Source organism: Cynocephalus volans, chromosome 11, assembly GCF_027409185.1.
Source record: "Cynocephalus volans isolate mCynVol1 chromosome 11, mCynVol1.pri, whole genome shotgun sequence".
Taxonomy (NCBI): Eukaryota; Metazoa; Chordata; class Mammalia; order Dermoptera; family Cynocephalidae; genus Cynocephalus; species Cynocephalus volans.
Genome location: NC_084470.1, coordinates 18,058,087 through 18,076,624, shown reverse-complemented (window position 1 = coordinate 18,076,624; position 18,538 = coordinate 18,058,087). Strand labels below are relative to the sequence as shown.

Genomic DNA, 18,538 nt, shown 5'->3' with positions numbered 1-18,538 from the left:
TTGGAAAAGAGAATTCATCCCCAGCCCAGGGGTATTAATGTTGATTAGACTATGACAATTGTACATTCATCATGATTGTGAGTGAGACTTAAGGAGAAGATACTGGGTGAGGGTGGGTGAGACTGTGGTGGAAATAACTTTCAGGAAAACTATCTGAGAAAGGTTTTCTTCCCTAATAGAAAAAGACATTTTAGGAAAACATACTCCTTCCTGACATTAGATGTTGAGATGTCTGGAGCTACAGCAGCCATCTCACAACCATGAGGCAAAAGCCAGGAGACTCGCAGAGAAGCAAACCCAGAACCCTGCGGTTGTTGCACTGATGAAATGCCCTGGGGCTGCCTACCTAAGGACTGTTGTTTTTTTCCAATTTTTTTTTTGTTGTGGCAAATAAGTGTAACATGAAATTTATCATCTTAAGCATTTATAAGTGTATCGTTTTAGTGATATTAAGAACATTCATACTGCTGTGCAACCATCACCACTATCCATCTCCAGAGCTCTTTTCATCTTACAAAACTGAAACTCTGTACCCATCAAACAGTAGTTCACCATTCCCCTCTCCCCGCAGCCCCAGGAAGCCACCATTTGTATGAATTTGACTCCTTTAGGTACCTTATATAATTGAAATCATATACTTTTTGTCTTTTGTGACTGGCATATTTCACTTAGCATAATGTCCTTGAGGTGCATCCATGTTGTAACACATGTCAGAATTTCCTTTTTATGGGTTAATAATATTCCATTGTTTGTCTTTGCCACATTTTGTTTGTCCATTCATCCATCGATGGACACTGGGTTGCTTCCATCTTTTGGCTATTGCGAATAATGCTGCTGTGAACACGTATATGCAAATATCTTTTTGAGCCCCTGCTTTTAATTCTTTTGAGTATATACCCAGAAGTGGAATTGCTGGATCATATGATAATTCTATTTTTAATTCTTTGAGTAACAGTAAGGACTTCTTTTTTGTGGAGAAAATAAAGAATAATTGCTTAAGCAATTTTCTGACAGTTTTTCTGTTACTTACAGCCCAAAGTCTCTTGACTGATACCATAGGGAAATGGGCAGAGGGGGAATCTTGGACAAACGGAGCACTGGGAGCACAGCAGTAGCGGCACAGAACCACCTGGTACATTTAGGGAACTGCAAACAGCTCTGCATATCAACATGTAGAGTGGAGGAATGTACCAGTCAGACTTCTTGGTTGAAACAACAGAACCCACCCTAGCTAGTTTAAGCAGGAAATGAAAGCTTTTTCTTTTCTTTTCTTTTCTTTTTAAAAGATGACCAGTAAGGGGATCTTAACCCTTGACTTGGCGTCAGCTCCACGCTCTCCCAAGTGAGCTAACTGGCCATCCCTATATAAGGATCTGAACCCGTGGCCATGATGTTATCAGCATCACACTCTCACAAGTGAGCCATGGGCTGGCCCCAGGAAATGAAAGCTTTAAACATATTGAGTAGCTAAGAATCTCTTGGATAGTCAGAGTGAAGTTGTAAAGCTTTTCTGCCAAGAGCACTACCCAGTTCACACATCTGGTCAACATGCACAGACACTGCTGTTCACACAGGATACAGGGGCACATCCTCTGCCACTGCTGACTGAGGTCTCCTTGCTATGCCATGCCACCTCCCCCAGCAATGCCTTCTTCTTTCTCACATTTCTGTGAGTTGAAGTCTCTCATGGCAGTAGTACCCTAGGGGAAACTGAGTCATGTATCTGCATCCCAGCTGCAAGGAAGCTTTGGCCTTGAGAAGGCTGAACTCAATGTCCTGAGGTTCATTCAAATTCAGTGGGAAAGAGTGCTGTGATTGATTGGCAATGTCTGTGTGGGGATATGAAATGAAGATAAGGGAATATGGTATGGATTGACTGTGGTGTCCCCTCAAAATTCATATGTTGAAACCCTAATCTCCAATATGGCTGTATTTGGATATGGGAGGGAATTAAGTTTAAATTAAGTTATACGGCTGGGGTCCTGATTCAGTAGGATTCGTGTCCATATGAGAAGAGCACCAGAGAGCTCACACCTCCCAGAACTGAGCTCTCCCAGTCCCTCACCACTGTGAAAACTGCCCAGTGGGAGACAAGTCTTCTAAGAAGGCGATGGAGTGGAGTGATTAGGGACGTGCCCTGCAGTCAGACTGCATCAGTTCAAAGCGCAGACATTCTATTTACTGGCTCTCTGACCTGCGGAAATTCTTTAACATTTCTGTGCTCAGAGACATCCTCTGTAAAATGTAAGATAACAACAAACAACAACAATAACCACCTGTACAGGTCTACAGAGGAGTCTAGCAGCACAGAGGAAGCACTCAATACATGGCACGATTAGTTCCTGTGTTTTGCCAGAGGGTACAGATGTTTTTCAGAGAACATTTCCTTGGACCTGCGTTCTTGAATCTCAATCCTTGTTGATGTTTTCCCCAACCCTGAGTTTTGTTGCAGGAGGGTGCTTTAGGGCCAGCTTGATCGCCAGCTCTTTTCCAGTTCCACCCAAGTCTCCTTTCTCCTTCCTGAGAGTTTAGAAGAACTCAAGGGCATCATCTACCCAACCCCCACTCCATTATTCTCCCAGAGCGCTGGAGAGAGACCTCCCACCTCTCAGAGCACAACCAGGTCGGGTCTCCAGCTCCCTACTCCTTCCCTGACTGATGGAGATGCAAGCTCAAAAGTCTGCCAGCCAGCCTGAATGACAGGGTTCTTGGCTGCAGGAAACCTAGCTGTGTCTTTGGAGCATGGAAATCATCTGGACCATGGCCTGAGGTGCTCTGGCCTGGCTCTGTATAACTGGAGGGAACATGTCTCCAGGGCTCATGATGAATGGACCAATCTGCCTAGACAAATAGAGACGTTTCCTGAGTACAGCATAGAAGACAAAAAAAGCACATGGTTGCCCAACTTGTCCAGTTTTCTTTTTATACCCATTGTTTTCTCGGAGTAAGACGACAAGAAAAGTGCACTGAGGATGGAGTGGATATGCCATCATAGTCCAAAAGAAGGGGGCTGAGAAACAACTGAAGTCACAGTAGCCTAAGGGCATCAACTATCCCACGCTCCAACATTCTGTTCTCCTCCAGAAGCTGGGCAATTCGAAAGTATTCTTAATGGAGTAGCTGGAGGCTTTAGCATAAAAATTTGTTCACATTTTTGGACACATCCTTGTCATGGCCCTGTTTGATCTTTAGGTAAAATGTTAAAAGTAAGTTTTCTGAATATTTAAGGTCTCTCCTCACCTTCTACCACTCCAGTTTTATCAAAAAGAAAAATACAGATTGGATTTAGAGGTAGTTTGTACAATGCAACTGAGTGCATAATGCTTGACATACAGAGAGTACTCCGATGAGATGAATGGGGAAATCAAGTCATCAATGACCAAAGGAATTTCCTCCCAACCAGTCCACCAGACATAGTTCTGCCTCATGAGTGTACAGCCCTATGAAAATGATCTACATTTAAATATTTAAAAAGCAAGCACATTTCTCTTGCTCTGAATCACTGGAAAGAAGGGAATACATAACTCAGGGCCAGGAGATACCCCTTACAATGTCATGTTATAGGTTGGTAGGTGCTGATTCAAAAACATGCCGTAACTGACCAGTTCTGGCATTATTTTCTAGCTGCAGTACATAATCTTCTTCTTAAGAGACAATGTAGTTTTCCTACATCATCCACCATGAAGCAAGCCAGTGCCTGAGTTACAATGACTGAATAGGTTAAAAATTGGTGAAGAAATAGGAAAAGACAAAGTAGTGAATGGCTGGCTGCTCATCAGAATGGAGAGGGTTAGAGATAGGAGCGATGGCCTCTAAACACATTCATTAATAATTTGAGGAAGGAAGCGAGTGCAAGTTTGTGTGTGATGCAATGTGGTTCCAGTTACTAAACATCGTGAAGAAATGAGAGGAACTCTAGGTGAATTAAAACACGATGCAAGGGCAGCAAAGGGAACGGGGTGTAAAAGACTTCTTATAATTGTACTGTGAGTAAGTCTTATTAGTTTTTACAGTATTTTACTTCCCAAATACTTTACGTTAGGGAAACACTGACTCCACTAAAAATCTCTTCAAAGTAAGCCAGTATCAGTAAAAATACATTAATGTCTTTAAATGTTTACTCAGAAATAAAGTAATTAGAAGTGACTTTGGATGAAGAAGAAATGGAGTTTGGGGATTTTAGTGAAACAGCAGAATTCTGAAATCTGCAACAGGAAGACTGCCTAGGAGAAAAAAAATGTGGTGTTACTTCATGTAAACATGTTTTTATACTTTAGTAACAATTTAGTAAGACAGTTATCTACGTGGGGTTCAGCTACTGAAAAAAGGGAAATTAGAAGAATCTGGTACACATTTAAAAAAAGAAACAAACCTTTAAAAACTAGCTCTTAATTTCAAATTAGAGGATGCTATTAAAGTTTCACATTACTATTTCAACCATTTGGACAGGTATGATAATAAATAATAAGAACAAATCAGAATTTTCAAAAAAAAAAAAAAAAGGGAAAGCTCCATGTCTGCAGAGTGGAGGAAGTTTGTGAGGTGATATGATTCCGCCCATTCATTCAACAGATATTTACTGAGGGAGTTTAAAAAGTGAATCTAGGAGAAGTGATAAAATAAGTACACAGATGCATGTAATACCAGGTAGAAAGTGAACACTGCCACCCAAAAGCGCAAATCAGAACCTCTGTCTATGAGAGAAGAAACAAATGGATGAGACCGCGCCAGCCAAGCAGGAGGCAGTCACTGCTCACAGAGTCAGGCTGGCGGAAGAAGTGGCTCAGCGTGGGTGGAGATAAGAGAGTCAGGGAGGTTGGGTTCAACCCCAACCCTGAGTGCTTGGCTGAGGAATTTGAACTTAATTCTTTAGTTATTTCCAGCAGTGCTCATGACTTGTAGTGTGCACTTGCTTGCCGGCTGAAGGGATGAATGAAGCCATTGATGTTTTTTTGAACAGGCAAGTGACAAGTTTCAACTTTTGCTTCAGAAAGATTAATTTAAGTGGTGTGTAGGAGGGAAGAGAGAAATGGGAGACCTATTGCAAGAGTTCCAGTCAAGAACATGAGGTGATATTGGTTGAGTTAATCCTACTATGTGCTCAGCATTCCACTAGATGCTCTCAATATGTTCACATACATTCTCTCAATAATTATTTAATCCTAGTAACAACCCTTCAAAGAAGGAAGAGTAAGCAAGTACGGCATTCCCATTTTACTGTTAAAGAAATAGGTTCAGAAAAGTTAAGGAATGTGCCCAAATGTCACACATGCAAAAGGGATAGAATCAGGCTCCATGCCTGATTGTAGAAAGGCATGCCTTAAAAAAAAGAAAGAAAACTATAACATGTTGATACTCTTCTAATGAGGATGATTTCAACAAGGGCAATGAGGGAATAGAAAGGAAGGTAGAGAGAGAAGAGATTTCAGCAGAGTCATAAGGGTGTGGCAACCAAAGACAATACGGAGACAAGACATAAGAAAGACTGTTTCCAGCCCAAATAACAGTATATAGGTGTGAACTCGGATTCGGAAAGAAAGATAGGGATTTAAGTTTTGGACTTGTTGTTTGAAATGACAGCAAAACGTCTATATAAGAGGAGGTATGTTCACTTTCTCCAACATGTGTAAAGATCACTTAGAGGGAATGGGGCTACCTGCAGCAAGCAGAACTGGAAGTGCTGTCCCTCAGCACCAGGCACAAACTAAACTTAGGCCATTTTCTCTGGCCGTCCAGGCTTTGCAGAAGCCGTTTCTGCTTCTTGGCACACTTGTGCCTCTCCCCGCTTGTCTTCAGTTCACCTCTCAGGTGCATTTCCCAGGAAGGCTCTCCCTGACTCCCCAGTTTCTCCTGCTTAGTTCTTATCTCCAGGTGCCTCTGCCCTTTTCTGTGTCTCCCACCAGACTGAGCTGCTGGAGGGCTGGGGCTCTCTTCACCTTGAACTTTGTGTAGACTCTAAGGCTATCACTATGTCTGACTCTCAAACAATATTTGTTGACTGACACTGATTCCTGTTGATGCCCTGGAAAAGAACTACCCTGCCCTATTAGTAAGTCACAGTTTCTTCCTTCTTAGGGCAGTGCAGTTAAACAGCCTCAAGACCAGGAAATCATCTTCCTCATCACATACCAAGGTATTATTCATGCTGTTTACTCATTGTGAAGAGTTCCCTTGAAACAAAGCTAACAATGAATCGGAGATTTAAAAATTTCCTAGGGTCAATCAGGTTTTTAACAAGTCCACTTATGGTGGTGGTGGGGACACTTCTTTGCTCTGTTTCTGAAATATCCAAGTGGTGGTAAGTGCTTCAGAATTTATCTATGGGAGGGTCTCAAGCGCTGCACTCACGCTGGAATTGGGGTCTACAGTCCTTTCCTTGAACCAGCTTCTGCAGAGCAGTGACCTTACTTAAGAATAAGGATGTGTGTGTGGCTTTTGGCTTGGTGGTGGGGAGCATGTGGCTATCACTGGGTGAGTCTCTAACGCACCTCTTGGCTCTTGTAGAATAAGGTAGTTTTGAGATCCACCCAACTGCCGGATTCCCTTCTATTTTCTTTCCACAGGGAGTTCCCCTGATTAGGAAGGGCCCGTATTCCCCGCCGAGCGTTAGGCGATGTAAAGGTCCGTTCGTGGAGGGATCCCAATTCCCGGGAGGATTTAGGGGTCACGGGACGGCTGGGGTTTTCTCCCTGAGGGGATTTCGAGGCTGCTCGGAGCCTCTACTAGGAGCCACGCTCGGCCGGCGCCAGGCTGGAGCGCAGTTCGCGTGAGCCATCCGTGCTCGGGAGAGGTGGGGGCGGCGACTTCGGAGACCCGGGTGGGGCGGGGGCGGGGCCGCGGCGGGCGGGGCGGGGCGGGGCGAGCCAGTCCGAGGTCCAGGGGCGTGGCCGCAGCGGACGGGGCGGGGCGAGCCAGGCCAAGGCCCGGGGGCGGGGCCGGGCGCGCGGCTGGCCCCGGCCTAGGCTGCCGCTGGGCCCCGCCTCGCTCGGCTACGCAGGCGGCGGGGCTGCGGCACGGGCCGGGCGGCACCATGGCGGCGGCGGCCCCTGCTGCTGCGGCGGCTTCTTCCGAGGCTCCGGCGGCAACTGTGACGGCAGAGCCCGAGGCCGGGGACGAGGACAGTCGCGAGGTCCGAGTGCTGCAGAGCCTGCGGGGCAAGATCTGTAAGCGGGGGCCGGGCCGAGCGGACCCCCGGCGGCTGCGGCCGCGGGGCTGAGGGGGCAGCGGGCGCGCGGGGGTGGCGGCGCCGAGCCGCGCTGGGATCGCGGGGCCGGGCGGGGGCCTCGGTCGGGCGAGGCGCGAGGGGAGGGCCGGGCACGGGTGAGGCTGGAAGGGAGGCGTACTGGGGGAGGCGTCGCCTTAACGGGGCGGCGTGGGCTGGGGCTGTCCCTCTTCGGAGGGCGTGAGGAGAGGAATTTGCCTGGGAAGGGGGGGGCCTGCGCGGCGCCGGCCTGAGGGGCTCGGCCGTGGGCGCGGCCCGGACGCTGGGGCGCCGGCGCCGGGGGCGCGGCCGGGGGCGCGGGCCGGGGGCGTGAGGAGCTTCCGGCCGCCCTCAGACGCAGGCCTCCCGGAGGGCGCCGCGCCGGGGAGCGGCCCCGCGGTGGGAGCCGGGCGGTAATTACGGGAGGCGCGGCCGGAGGAGGAGCAGGGCGGGGAAGCGGCGCCGGCCCGCGGGGAGGGGGCTGCCGGTTTCCCGGGCTCCCGAGCCTGTGGGAGGTTGAAAAAGGCGCCCTGGGCCGGAGGAAGCAGGCCGTCCTGGGACCCAAGTGGCTGCCGCACGGGGTGTTCGCGAGGGAGCGCGCCGCGAGGGCTCGGGCCGGACACCTGTGCTCGCCCCACCTCCTATGCGGCGGGGACTTGAATCGAGAGACGGCGTGACTGACAGGGACTTCAGGCAGGATGTAGTGGCTTCCTGTGAGCAGGTCTCAAAACAGTCATCCAACCCGCACTCAACCCACTTAATTCCTTTCCTGCTCATGCATTTAATTGTTACTTTCGTGAGCGAGCCACGCTGATTGACTTGATAGAAAACCTGAGCATTGGCTAAAGATGACCATTTGAGTTGTCATTGGACATTTATTTTAAAAAATGACCTTCCCCCCCCCCGCAGTAGTTTATTCAGACGAAACGCCAATAAAAAAAAAAATTCAATATTCTCAGATTGGAAACATGCTTCATGGTTTATGTAAATAACAGTTATGGGGGTACTTTTTTCACTTTGTGTGAAGAAAATTGAATGGCATTAAAATGGCTGATAATGCTCTTTCTTGGGCAGGATGTAAAATTTTCCTGTATTTGGATAGTGATATTATTAATTGAGCTCGGATTCTCCCACTTTCCTCTTTTCAGGTTGCCCCTTTTTCAGGTATTTGGGATCTTATTAAACCCCAGAAGCAAACATGCCAAGTAGTCTTAGCTTTTTATTCCGCGAAATAGTCCTGGGGCTCTTACAAGGTTACAGTTTTTAAAACCCAGGAAAATGACACCATAGAGGTAGACCTTGTCTGTATCTAAGTTCCCAACATTGAAGTTACCTTCTAGAGCATAAAACCTTTTCAGAATTCAGATTAAATTTTATATTTAATATTACCATATTTTAATATTTGGGAAAACTGTAAGTGGGTCAGTGTTCCCCCCTTGATCTGATTTTCCATGTTTTTACAGCTTTACATTTTAGTGTCATCTGATGGTAGGCACTGTTCATTGGAGTCTCACTGATATGAGGGTACTTCAAAAAGTTCATGGGAACATTCATATTATCTTTATTATTATTATTATCTTTTAATTCTGTTTTTCCTTGAACTTTTTGAAGTACCCTCGTACATAACTACAGATTGTACCATGGAACTACATGTATACACATTTTGGAATTGAGGGTTATGGTTGGGCTGTTTCCAGAAGGACTTAGTTGCCTTGCACTTTTGCCTGCTCCATGGTAAAGACCACTGAGCATAGTTTTTAAAGAGGTATCACACTGTAAGTGAAGCTTGGGTCTACAAATAAAAACCACAACTTTATTTCCGTGGTCAAGAGCAACCCCATCACCCAGACTTGGAGACTGATCATTCAGTTGCTGAGAATATTACTGCTTTAATCATAGTCGAAGTATTACATCAATTATCCTAGTCATTTTCTTGCTTTTTGAATTTCTCAACTTATAGCTCAGGTGATGGAGTGTCTGCATCATAGAAAAAATATATTAATATACTTATGTACAGAAATGTCCCCTTCCCATTTCTTTGCCCTCTTTTAAGTTGGTGTAATCCAGAGTTGGTTGACATTCAGAACCTTGTAAAGAGATGTTTTCTGTTTCCCTGAAAATGACGTGTGGGTTTTGTAGAGGATAGGCTGAGGGGCTGAAAGAGTCATTAGCAGGTGCTACAGTCACAAAAATGGGATAATGAAGATATTAAGTAGCTTGGGGGAGCAGGTAACCATGTCAGCTTTCCTTTTTACCACCCTGGGAAACTGGAAGAAAGCCTGATAGTACCCACTAGCCTGGAGATGTGCTAGCAGATTTCAAATTGCTGCTTGGGAGCCTCTGATATGGAGAGTTTAGAGACCTGCAGGGCTGAAAGTGAGCCTGAAAGGAAATGTTCTTATTCCTGGACTTGAGTAGGACCCTTCAGCTCCAAGTTATTCCAGTGAAAAGTGAGGATGGATTGATTTATGTATCTTTAAAGTTCTAGATGTAGTAGTCCACAACCCTCTTTAGAAGTTTCATTCCTGTATTTAACAATTTTCCCATGGACTTCACAGGTGGAATATCAGATTGGTTATTTTGTGGCCAGTATCAAACAATTAACTGACATTAGCAAATCCAGTGTTGCTGACAATATTTTGTCTTTTTAGACTGATCCCCAATGCCCTGAGGTTATTTTAGTGCCCTAGAAAACCATGGCAGTTCTGAACGGTCTGCTTCCTCAAATATATTCAAGAGGCAAATTTGGTTATTGGATATCCTCGGGTTGTCATATGAACCCTTGATAAAGGAAATTAGGGGTCTACTCTAGACTCCATTCTTCATTCTGAATTCCTGTGCAGTGAATAGCAGGTATGCTACTGCATCCGAAGCACATTTTCATCCCCACTCCCGCCATCCCCCGAAAACACATTCACATGAAAAAAGGGGATTGCTGCTTTCTCCTTTATATATCTTCAGGCTTCATGCTGTTATTTAGTAACCTCTTCCTTTTTGGTTACCACTTTTTGTTGTTTGCTCTAGTCCAATTAAATCAAATTGTAAAAATGTTGCTGAAAGTGCCCATGCCGCTTTATGCGTGGGCGTTTGTACTGAAGGGATACCAGATGAAAAAAGGAAGCCAAATATGAAGATTTGTGTGCATTTTTAGATGTGTGGTGTAGTGCGAGATGTGTGGGACCGTGATGTGTCCCCAATGTCATCAAACCAAGAATGACCTAGGGCTGTTTTGACAAAGTAGGGAGGATCTGTGGGATATGTATAAGTGCTTGAACTTAGAGGCCTGATGAAGTTAGTCACCTGGGTTTGAATCTTCACTTAATTTCAAACTTTTGTTAACCTCTGTGTGCCTCCATATTCTCATGTGTAAAATGGGGATAATGAAAACACCTATCTCATGGGATTACTGTGAGAATTAAATAAGCCTCCCTCCCTACTGTGCCACTCTTACCCCCTCCTTCCCCCCCCCCCCCCAAGGAGCTGGTTCAGACACAGACCATCTTTTAGGAGGGAATAGAGTAGGAGATAAAAACTAATCTTTACCTGATGTTCTTATCCAACATGTACTGGCATTTCCTGGTGTACAAAGCTGATTAAGATCCGAAGACCTGTATTCTGTTTCATAACGCTGTTTATTAACATTCGTGTGAGTTTAGGCAGCTCACTTACCTTTGAGCTTATCTTCCTCATTTTTAAAATGGGAATAATGCTTTATCACTAGCCATTTTGTACATGTTGTTCCCTCTGCCTGGGAGGGATTGTCTTTCTCCTTTCTCCCACCCCATATTAATGTCAGGGAACTACTACTCATCCTTCAAAAGCCTGCTCCATGTGAGCTCCTGCCCAAAGCCGCCTTTGGGGCACTCCACCCCATCTCTGGCCAGAAGTTAGACCTTGCTGCTGGGGAATCACAATTCCTTGTTTATTTCCTTATTATAGCACATTTCGTAGCAGTCATTGGTTTATTTCTCCCCCATTAGACTGTGAGTTCTTCCAAGGTGGAATTCATTCTTGTTCTTTTTTTTTTTTTTTTTTTTTTTAACCATCCCAGTATCAGCACAGTATCTAGAACAGAATAGGACTTTAGAAAATTCTCTGCCTCAAAATGTTATCCTAAGGATGATTTGAGATACCAGATATGAAAGTGTTTTGTAAATTATACAGCTAAACAAACTAGAAGATGTTAGTATTATTAAAAGAAAACTCTATGGGTCTGTCAGGAGTTTATTCCATTCAAAATCATAGTGCCCACTAAGCTTAGGCTTGAACTGATGCCAAAGTTGCCTCATTAGGAAAAGGATTAAATTTTTATAAATGCTCCAATTGCTTATTATTAGGGTATTTGGATATTATTACCTGACAGTATTCATACATATTATTTACTGGTCCTGGAGCCTAGAAAAGAAAATCTCATAATCATACTTTACACATTAAGTGTTTTTATTTGTCATGGCAGGTTCAAATTTTTTGATAATAAAATATAAATCAAAACATTTTATTGACCATCCAATAGAGTTGAGAGGAAGAGATTAAAAAGGGTTTATTCATGCTACAAATTCATTATTATCAGATATCTGAAATGAGATGATGAGTTATTTAGTAAATTAGTAGAAAGAGGGAGAGATTAAAAAGGGTTTGTTCATGCTAAGAAATCATTATTGTCAGAAATTTGAAATGAGATGATGAGTTATTTAGGGTGGAGAAATAATCCGTCTTTCAGATGGATAGAAACTGGAGAGAAAAGGGTGCTTTGTAAAAGTTCACAGAACAGTCTGCTAATCATTTGCTCTGCCGAAGAGAGGACGTAAACCTCAATGAGTTCATAAAGTTGTTTTTTGGTTTTTTTTAAACTTAGAGCTCTTTCAATAAACTCTTAAGTGACTGTGCAACTAATGTAGCTAGAATAAAACCATATCGTTTTATCCTTTAATTGTAGATGCTAATCCTATTTCCTTGTTAATGTGCTTTATGAAATTATTTGACAATAATAACAGATTACGTGTTTTATCAACTAATAAAGTTCTATGCTCTTTTGAGAGCTGCTAGCAAAGTTTTGTTATATAGTAATGTATTAACGTAAATTGAGAAATGTTTTATGTATATCAGGTTTTTGTGACATATCTTCAGTTTTGTATGTTTTTAGTGATCAAAAATCCCTAGCTAAAATGACAAACCTTATGAGGTCATGTCAATACACATACAAACACTAGTGAATTATAATTAACAAATTTGTTACTGTGAGCATGGTTCTAGCAATGCCATTCATGACAGAATGACTTTGGGCACATTCTTTAACCTTATCGAGCCCCTATTTCTTTACTTGTAAAATGAGAGGTTTGGATGTGGTCCTTAATATTCCCTTTAGCACTTTAATTATTGATTTTTAACTTGAACCATTTGCTTTAAGACAGTACATCAGATGCTTTTATTTTAATATTTAAATGTATTTAGTATACCTGTATTTTAAAAATATTTATCTAAGATTAATTAGATAAGATTGAATCCTAAAAAAAAATTTTTTTTCTGTGACCATTAATTAATTAATTCAGCAGCACATATTACATATCTCATTGTCTGTTAGGGCACACTAGGCCACTGGACTGTGTGCATTTTTAGATGTGTGGTGTAAATGTGCCAAAGCTGTGAATGGGATGAAAAATGTCCTTACTATTTTATCCTGAAGTCTATACTAAGCAATATTTGTTTTTAGACACCTTTATTCTTAGAGAATTATAGAAATTTAGAGCTAGAAGAGAAAGAACATATCTTGTTGTGTCCCCCTCATGTTACAAATGAAGAATCTGACACTCAGAGATGCCAAGTTTCACACAGTTAATGGCCTGTTGGGCATTAGTCCACTACTATCAGAATTCTTTCTAGAATGCTACATGGGATTAATTTATTACTAGGAATGTTGGCACATGCACTGCATTTAATATATGAAGATCACCCTACCTGTCTTGTGATATGTCCAGAAGTCGTAATAGATTTTCATTGTGCCATCTACATACTGTCATCTGTTCCTTCTTGAGAACTTTGTGAGGTGGTTAGCAATAGTCATGAAACTCTGGTTGTGACCTAGGTTGAGATTGAACTTCAATGTTTGCTTACTTGTGTCATCCTCTACCTCAGCTGTTTTCAGTCCTGATCGCCTGTCATTGTCACCTGTGAACTTGAAAAAATTCTGATGATGCCTAGGCTCTACCCAGAATCTGCCTTCTGAATCAGAATTTCTGGAGGTCTGCCTAGACATCTGAAGGTTTAAAAAGTTCCACAGGGTGCGATATTGGGCAACTAGAATGGTGAACCTCTGCTTTTGCCAGTTGACTCTAGCCACAAACCCTATGTGAGTGGTAGCAACCTGCTGTGCATGACTATTTAAAGTGTACCAAAGGGTACCAAAAAGCTACTTTTTAAAAAAAAAAAAAAAAGTTTGTTGTGGTCACAGGGAGGTTTGAATTTGCTTATATACTTTTTAAAGATTTGTTAGGTCATTTGATTAGATAATATATACACCTGGTACAAAATTCAAACGGTACAAAAGGGTATACATTGAAAAGCTTTCCTTTCTTTCATTATCCCCTAGCAATTCCCTCTCTAGAAGCAAGCATTACCAGTTTGTTGTGTATATTTCTGGGATTATTTAAGCATTTAAAAACATAAATGCATGTGTATTAATGTATCTCTTCCACCAACATACAAATCATAGGAAAATACTATATATACATTGTTCTACATCTCACTTTTCTATACTTAGTCTAGCTTGAAGATTTTCCGTGTGTATATAGAGACAGTGTGCCTCATTTTTTAATAGCTGTGTAATATTTCATCATCTGGATATACCACAGTTTATTTAACAGTCCCCTGTTGATTGACATTTAAGTTGTTTCCAATCTTTGTTATTACATGTATGCCTTTTTTTATGTGTGCCTCTTTTTTCTGGCCCGTACAGGGATCTGAACCTTTGACTTTGGTGTTATCAGCACTATGCTCTACCAAGTAAGCTAACCAGTCATCATCCCCTGTTATTACAAACATTACTGAAATGAATAACCTTTATTATGATTCAATAAAAAATTTTTTTAAAATGAATAACCTTTTTTGTATGTCATTTTTAATATGAGTGCATGTGTATAATATCTATAGGGTAAATTCCTAGATGTTAAATTGATGAATCAAAGGGTATGTGCATTTTTATTTTGAAAAGTCAATGTCAAATTGCCTTTCATAGAAACTATAGTAATTTATGCTCCCATCAGCAATGAATGAATGCCTATTCTTTTTACCCACATAGAGTGTGTTTTAAAATTTCTTGATCTTTACTGGTCTGTAAAATGGCAAGGAACATTTAATTTGTGGGTTTAACTTGCACTTTTAAATGACGGTATCTCTTCATATCTTTAAGAAACATTTTAATTTCCTTTTTGTGTGTGTGAACTTGTCTATTTCTTTTGTCCTTTTTCCTAGTGGGTTAGTCCTCTTATTGATTTGTGGGAATGCTTTATGCTATAAGGAAGTTAGCTGTTTTTTTAGTGGAAATATTTTAAAAATTAATATGCTTTGGCTGATGCATGAATTTGTTCTTGGGAAGTTGATTGTGAGATCCATGGAGGACAGTCAGTTGTTGGTTTCATCTACTTACGTAATGTCTGATGTTAAAATAGAGATGGAAAAAGATCTGTTTGAGGAAAGGTAAGTGAAGATTTATAAACAAGGGTTAAAAGACAAACAGTAGATTGGGAGAAAATATTTTCAGCATAATCCTCAGACAAAGAACACACTTTTAAAGCTCTTTATGCTTATTAACTAATTCATTTCTTACTGTAACTCTGTAAGTATCATCATTATCCCCTTTTTACAGATGATGAGGAAAAGTCACGAAGTAGCTAAGTAATTTGATCAAGGTCAGACAGCGGTAGTGCTGTTGTTCAAGCTGGGCAGACTGGCTTTAGAGTCCATCCTATTTCTCTCTTCACCTACTATGCATGCCATCTCTCTATTTATTAGTGTCCAGAGTATATAAAGAATTCATGCAAATTTTAAAATAAAAGAGGCCATTAAAAAATAAAGGATCAGAGTAGTTATTCACAGAAAAGGAAATACAGATATCCAGTAAACGTGAAAATACTAGTAAAGTTGAACAAAAATTAATCAGGGAAATAAAAATTTTAAAACTTCATCAATTCATGAAAAATGAAAAGTTTATTTCAGTATTTGGTGAGGGTTTAGGGAAATGGGTGCTTTTCTCGCTGTTGCTATGAGTTTAAATTGGTAAAGCAATGTTGAAGAGCATTATGGCAATATCCATTAAAAATTTAAATGTATATACCCTATGCATTTTTATTTCTACCTATCTACCTCATAGAAACACTCATATATTTATATAAAAGTTATACACAAAGATGTTTAATGTTTTCTTGTCGCCAAAACAAAATGAGACAACTTAAGTGTCTATCACTAGGAAAATAGCTAAATAGTATGTTTATATACATATTCTATAGCAGCTAAAAAGAATGAGGTATATCTATATTGTGAAAGGAAGAACTCCAAGATATGTTGTTGAGTAAAAAAAAGCAAGTTGTTATAGTAATATGTGTTGTATCATATGTTTTTTAAAATGTCAAAATAATATTTTATCTTTTCTACATGTATATGGGTAAATGCATAAAAAGAGGTCTAAAAAGATATACAACGTTGGTTGCCTTGGTGACAAAGGGAATTAGCCTTATCTGTAATGGTTTAATTTTCTATAGGGAGGGTATTTATGTATTAGTTATGTTATTTAAAATGACTGTATAAATAAGTTTGGTACAATATTAGTCCTAAGCTCTAAGAGTCTCTCTTCTACTTTTGAAGACTATCCAATGCAAAAACAAGGATAACTAAATGTTAGGTTTGGTAACATTTTGAGTGCATTATAGAAATAAAATCAACCTTTCTAAGTTTCTTGGTAACTTTTAATTTTGATGTAATTTCAAACTTAAAAAAAAATTGTGAGAATAATACAGTGAATTCCTGTATACTTTGCCTGTTTGGCCAATTGTGTTTGAAAAGTTGACTTTAAAAAAAATTAATACTTTGTTTCAGAGGTATATGGTTAAAAGGTTCTGAATAATTTTAATCCTTTAAATTATAATATTCGTGTGAGTGGTACAGAACCTTAGTTTTGACTTTGGACAGTTTTATATAAAATATTCTTGGTAGATTGGGGGAAGTGAAGTAATGTTTATTGAGTATTTACTAGTTTTCTGGTGCTGTGTTAGGATACTTTGCCTATTGTTTCATTTAATCCAGTTTTATGAGGACGATTGTTACTCCTGTTTTAGAAAAGAAGAAGCATCTGGACAGGTTTTTTGCTTAGGATTGTGAGGGGCAGAGCCGGGTTTTCAGAAGGTCTTTATGGTACCAAAAAGTACCTTCACATCCCTTTCTCTACCAAGTTGCCTGTCAGATGGCATATTGGAAGGAATCGAAGAGTACATTTCTGTTGTCAAGAAGTTGATAATTACCCCTAACTTGGCTACAGTCTAATGTAATGGATATTCAATAAAATTAGAATGTTTGAATGCTGTTAATTATCTTCTGTACACTTTGGGGGAGTCACCAAAAAATATTATTCTTTTGTCTGCATGTCTCCGCTCATGTGGGTTTGTGTGTACTTTTGAGTGGTTTCTAGAAAGTGCACACACACACACATACACCTTTACACGTGCATGGTTGCAACTTCTTTATGTCTAGGTGCCACCTTTTTTTTTTTTTGAAAAGCACTAAATCAAAATGATTCCCATTTTGGCTGTCTGGATGCCATTACCAGAAATAGCAGGCCTATATAGCTCTGAGCTCTGCTAGGACCTACCTCTGAGCCTTTCTTTTGCTTGCCATACCAGGCTATTATGGTCACCTTTGGAGCCTTGCTAAGCTTCCTTTATCTATAGGAACGATTGGCCTAGCCCAGGAGAGATTCCTGCCATATGTGCTTCAGAGTTTGGTTTGTCACTTGAGAAGGGGACTATAGGGAGCTTAGAGACCAGCACATGTTAAAAACTGAAACCGGACGTGGTGAAGGCAAACCACAGGAAGATCCTGCCCGCAACTTGGTGACGTATCTCTATAAACCATGGACACTTCCTGGCACTACCTTGTGAAACTCTCCTTTTCATGTACGGAAGTTTCCTAACTTCTTGTTCTAGACTAAGCTTCAGTCAGAGGTGATTAACATGATAGCAAATATAAATAACTATATGATGGTTATTATGCACATGACTTGTACACAGCAACTGGTCCCTAATTATGTTCTGTAGACTGAGGACACTAAGTCCCACCAAGGAGTTACAACTTACGTAGCAGGACATTTTTGAGGAATTGCAGTGAAATTTATGCCTTAACCTTGACTTTATGCCTTGTCAGGAATTGTACTTAAATATTCTTCAGGTTTTATAGCCACAAAGAGCAGTTCTTTGCTCACGATGAGTCTAGGCTGACCACCTAAAGTGTGCTGGATTTCTGGAGCCCACTTAAGTGCTTGCTCAGTGTACTACCTTCTTTTATAATAGAGCTTTGTTCTTAGAAACAAATCTGTAATAGGAATTATTTAATTTGTTGGTTTTTTTATGATTACCAGCTGAGTGGAATTATTGAATCTTGGATTATATATATATTTTTAGAGATATATATCATTTACTGGGAGTGAGAAAAACTGCTTTATAACCGTTATCAGACCATGTTAATTTATGCATCGGAAAACCCTGCTTACTAGTAGATATTCCAGCTGTCACCATATGCCTATTGGTACCATTTCTCGTTCTCTGCCTAAATTTTATCACAAATGTATAACTTTACAGTGGTGTTTTCAAGATGACAACTAAGAAAGGAAATAACATCTACATAACTTCTTTCTTTCCATATACCTGCAGCAATCTGACATACTCTGAAGAGGGTGAGTGTGAGACTCTTTGGAAGGTCATGTGTAATAAAGGCAGTTCTGTTTCTTTCTCCATTGAGAGCTGTTAAAAATGAATGAAAGAGAGAGCTCTTGTGTAAGATTTTTTTTATCCTGTACAAAATATTTATTATTATAATAGGTATATAGGAATTAATTGAATGATAGGGGATAATGCAGCATGTTGAAAGCATAGTTTTCTCTTCCTTTTCTAGTAGTTACTTAACCTCTCTGAGTCTCAGCTTCCTTGTCTATAAATTGGGAATAACAATTTTACTAATCTTATATGATGGTTGTGAAAAGATTGAATGACTTGGTATACTACCTGGCACATTGCACTCATTTAAATGTTGGGTGTAACATAAGCAGTAGTGATACTCACTAAAGTATATTTTCAT

At 40.9% G+C, this 18,538-nt stretch overlaps 1 protein-coding gene across 3 annotated transcripts in view; it reads left to right on the top strand.

Annotated features, from left to right (window-relative positions):
* The first annotated feature begins 7,030 nt into the window (after positions 1 to 7,030).
* Positions 7,031 to 18,538, top strand: part of RASA2 (RAS p21 protein activator 2) — a 111,341-nt gene continuing 99,833 nt past the window's right edge. For 2 of the 3 annotated variants that reach the window (XM_063114534.1, XM_063114533.1), the window contains exon 1: positions 7,031 to 7,163. In XM_063114534.1, the coding sequence (XP_062970604.1) occupies positions 7,031 to 7,163 (133 nt within the window). The remainder of the gene's footprint in view (positions 7,164 to 18,538) is intronic. The other variant, XM_063114535.1, reaches the window with a different exon arrangement.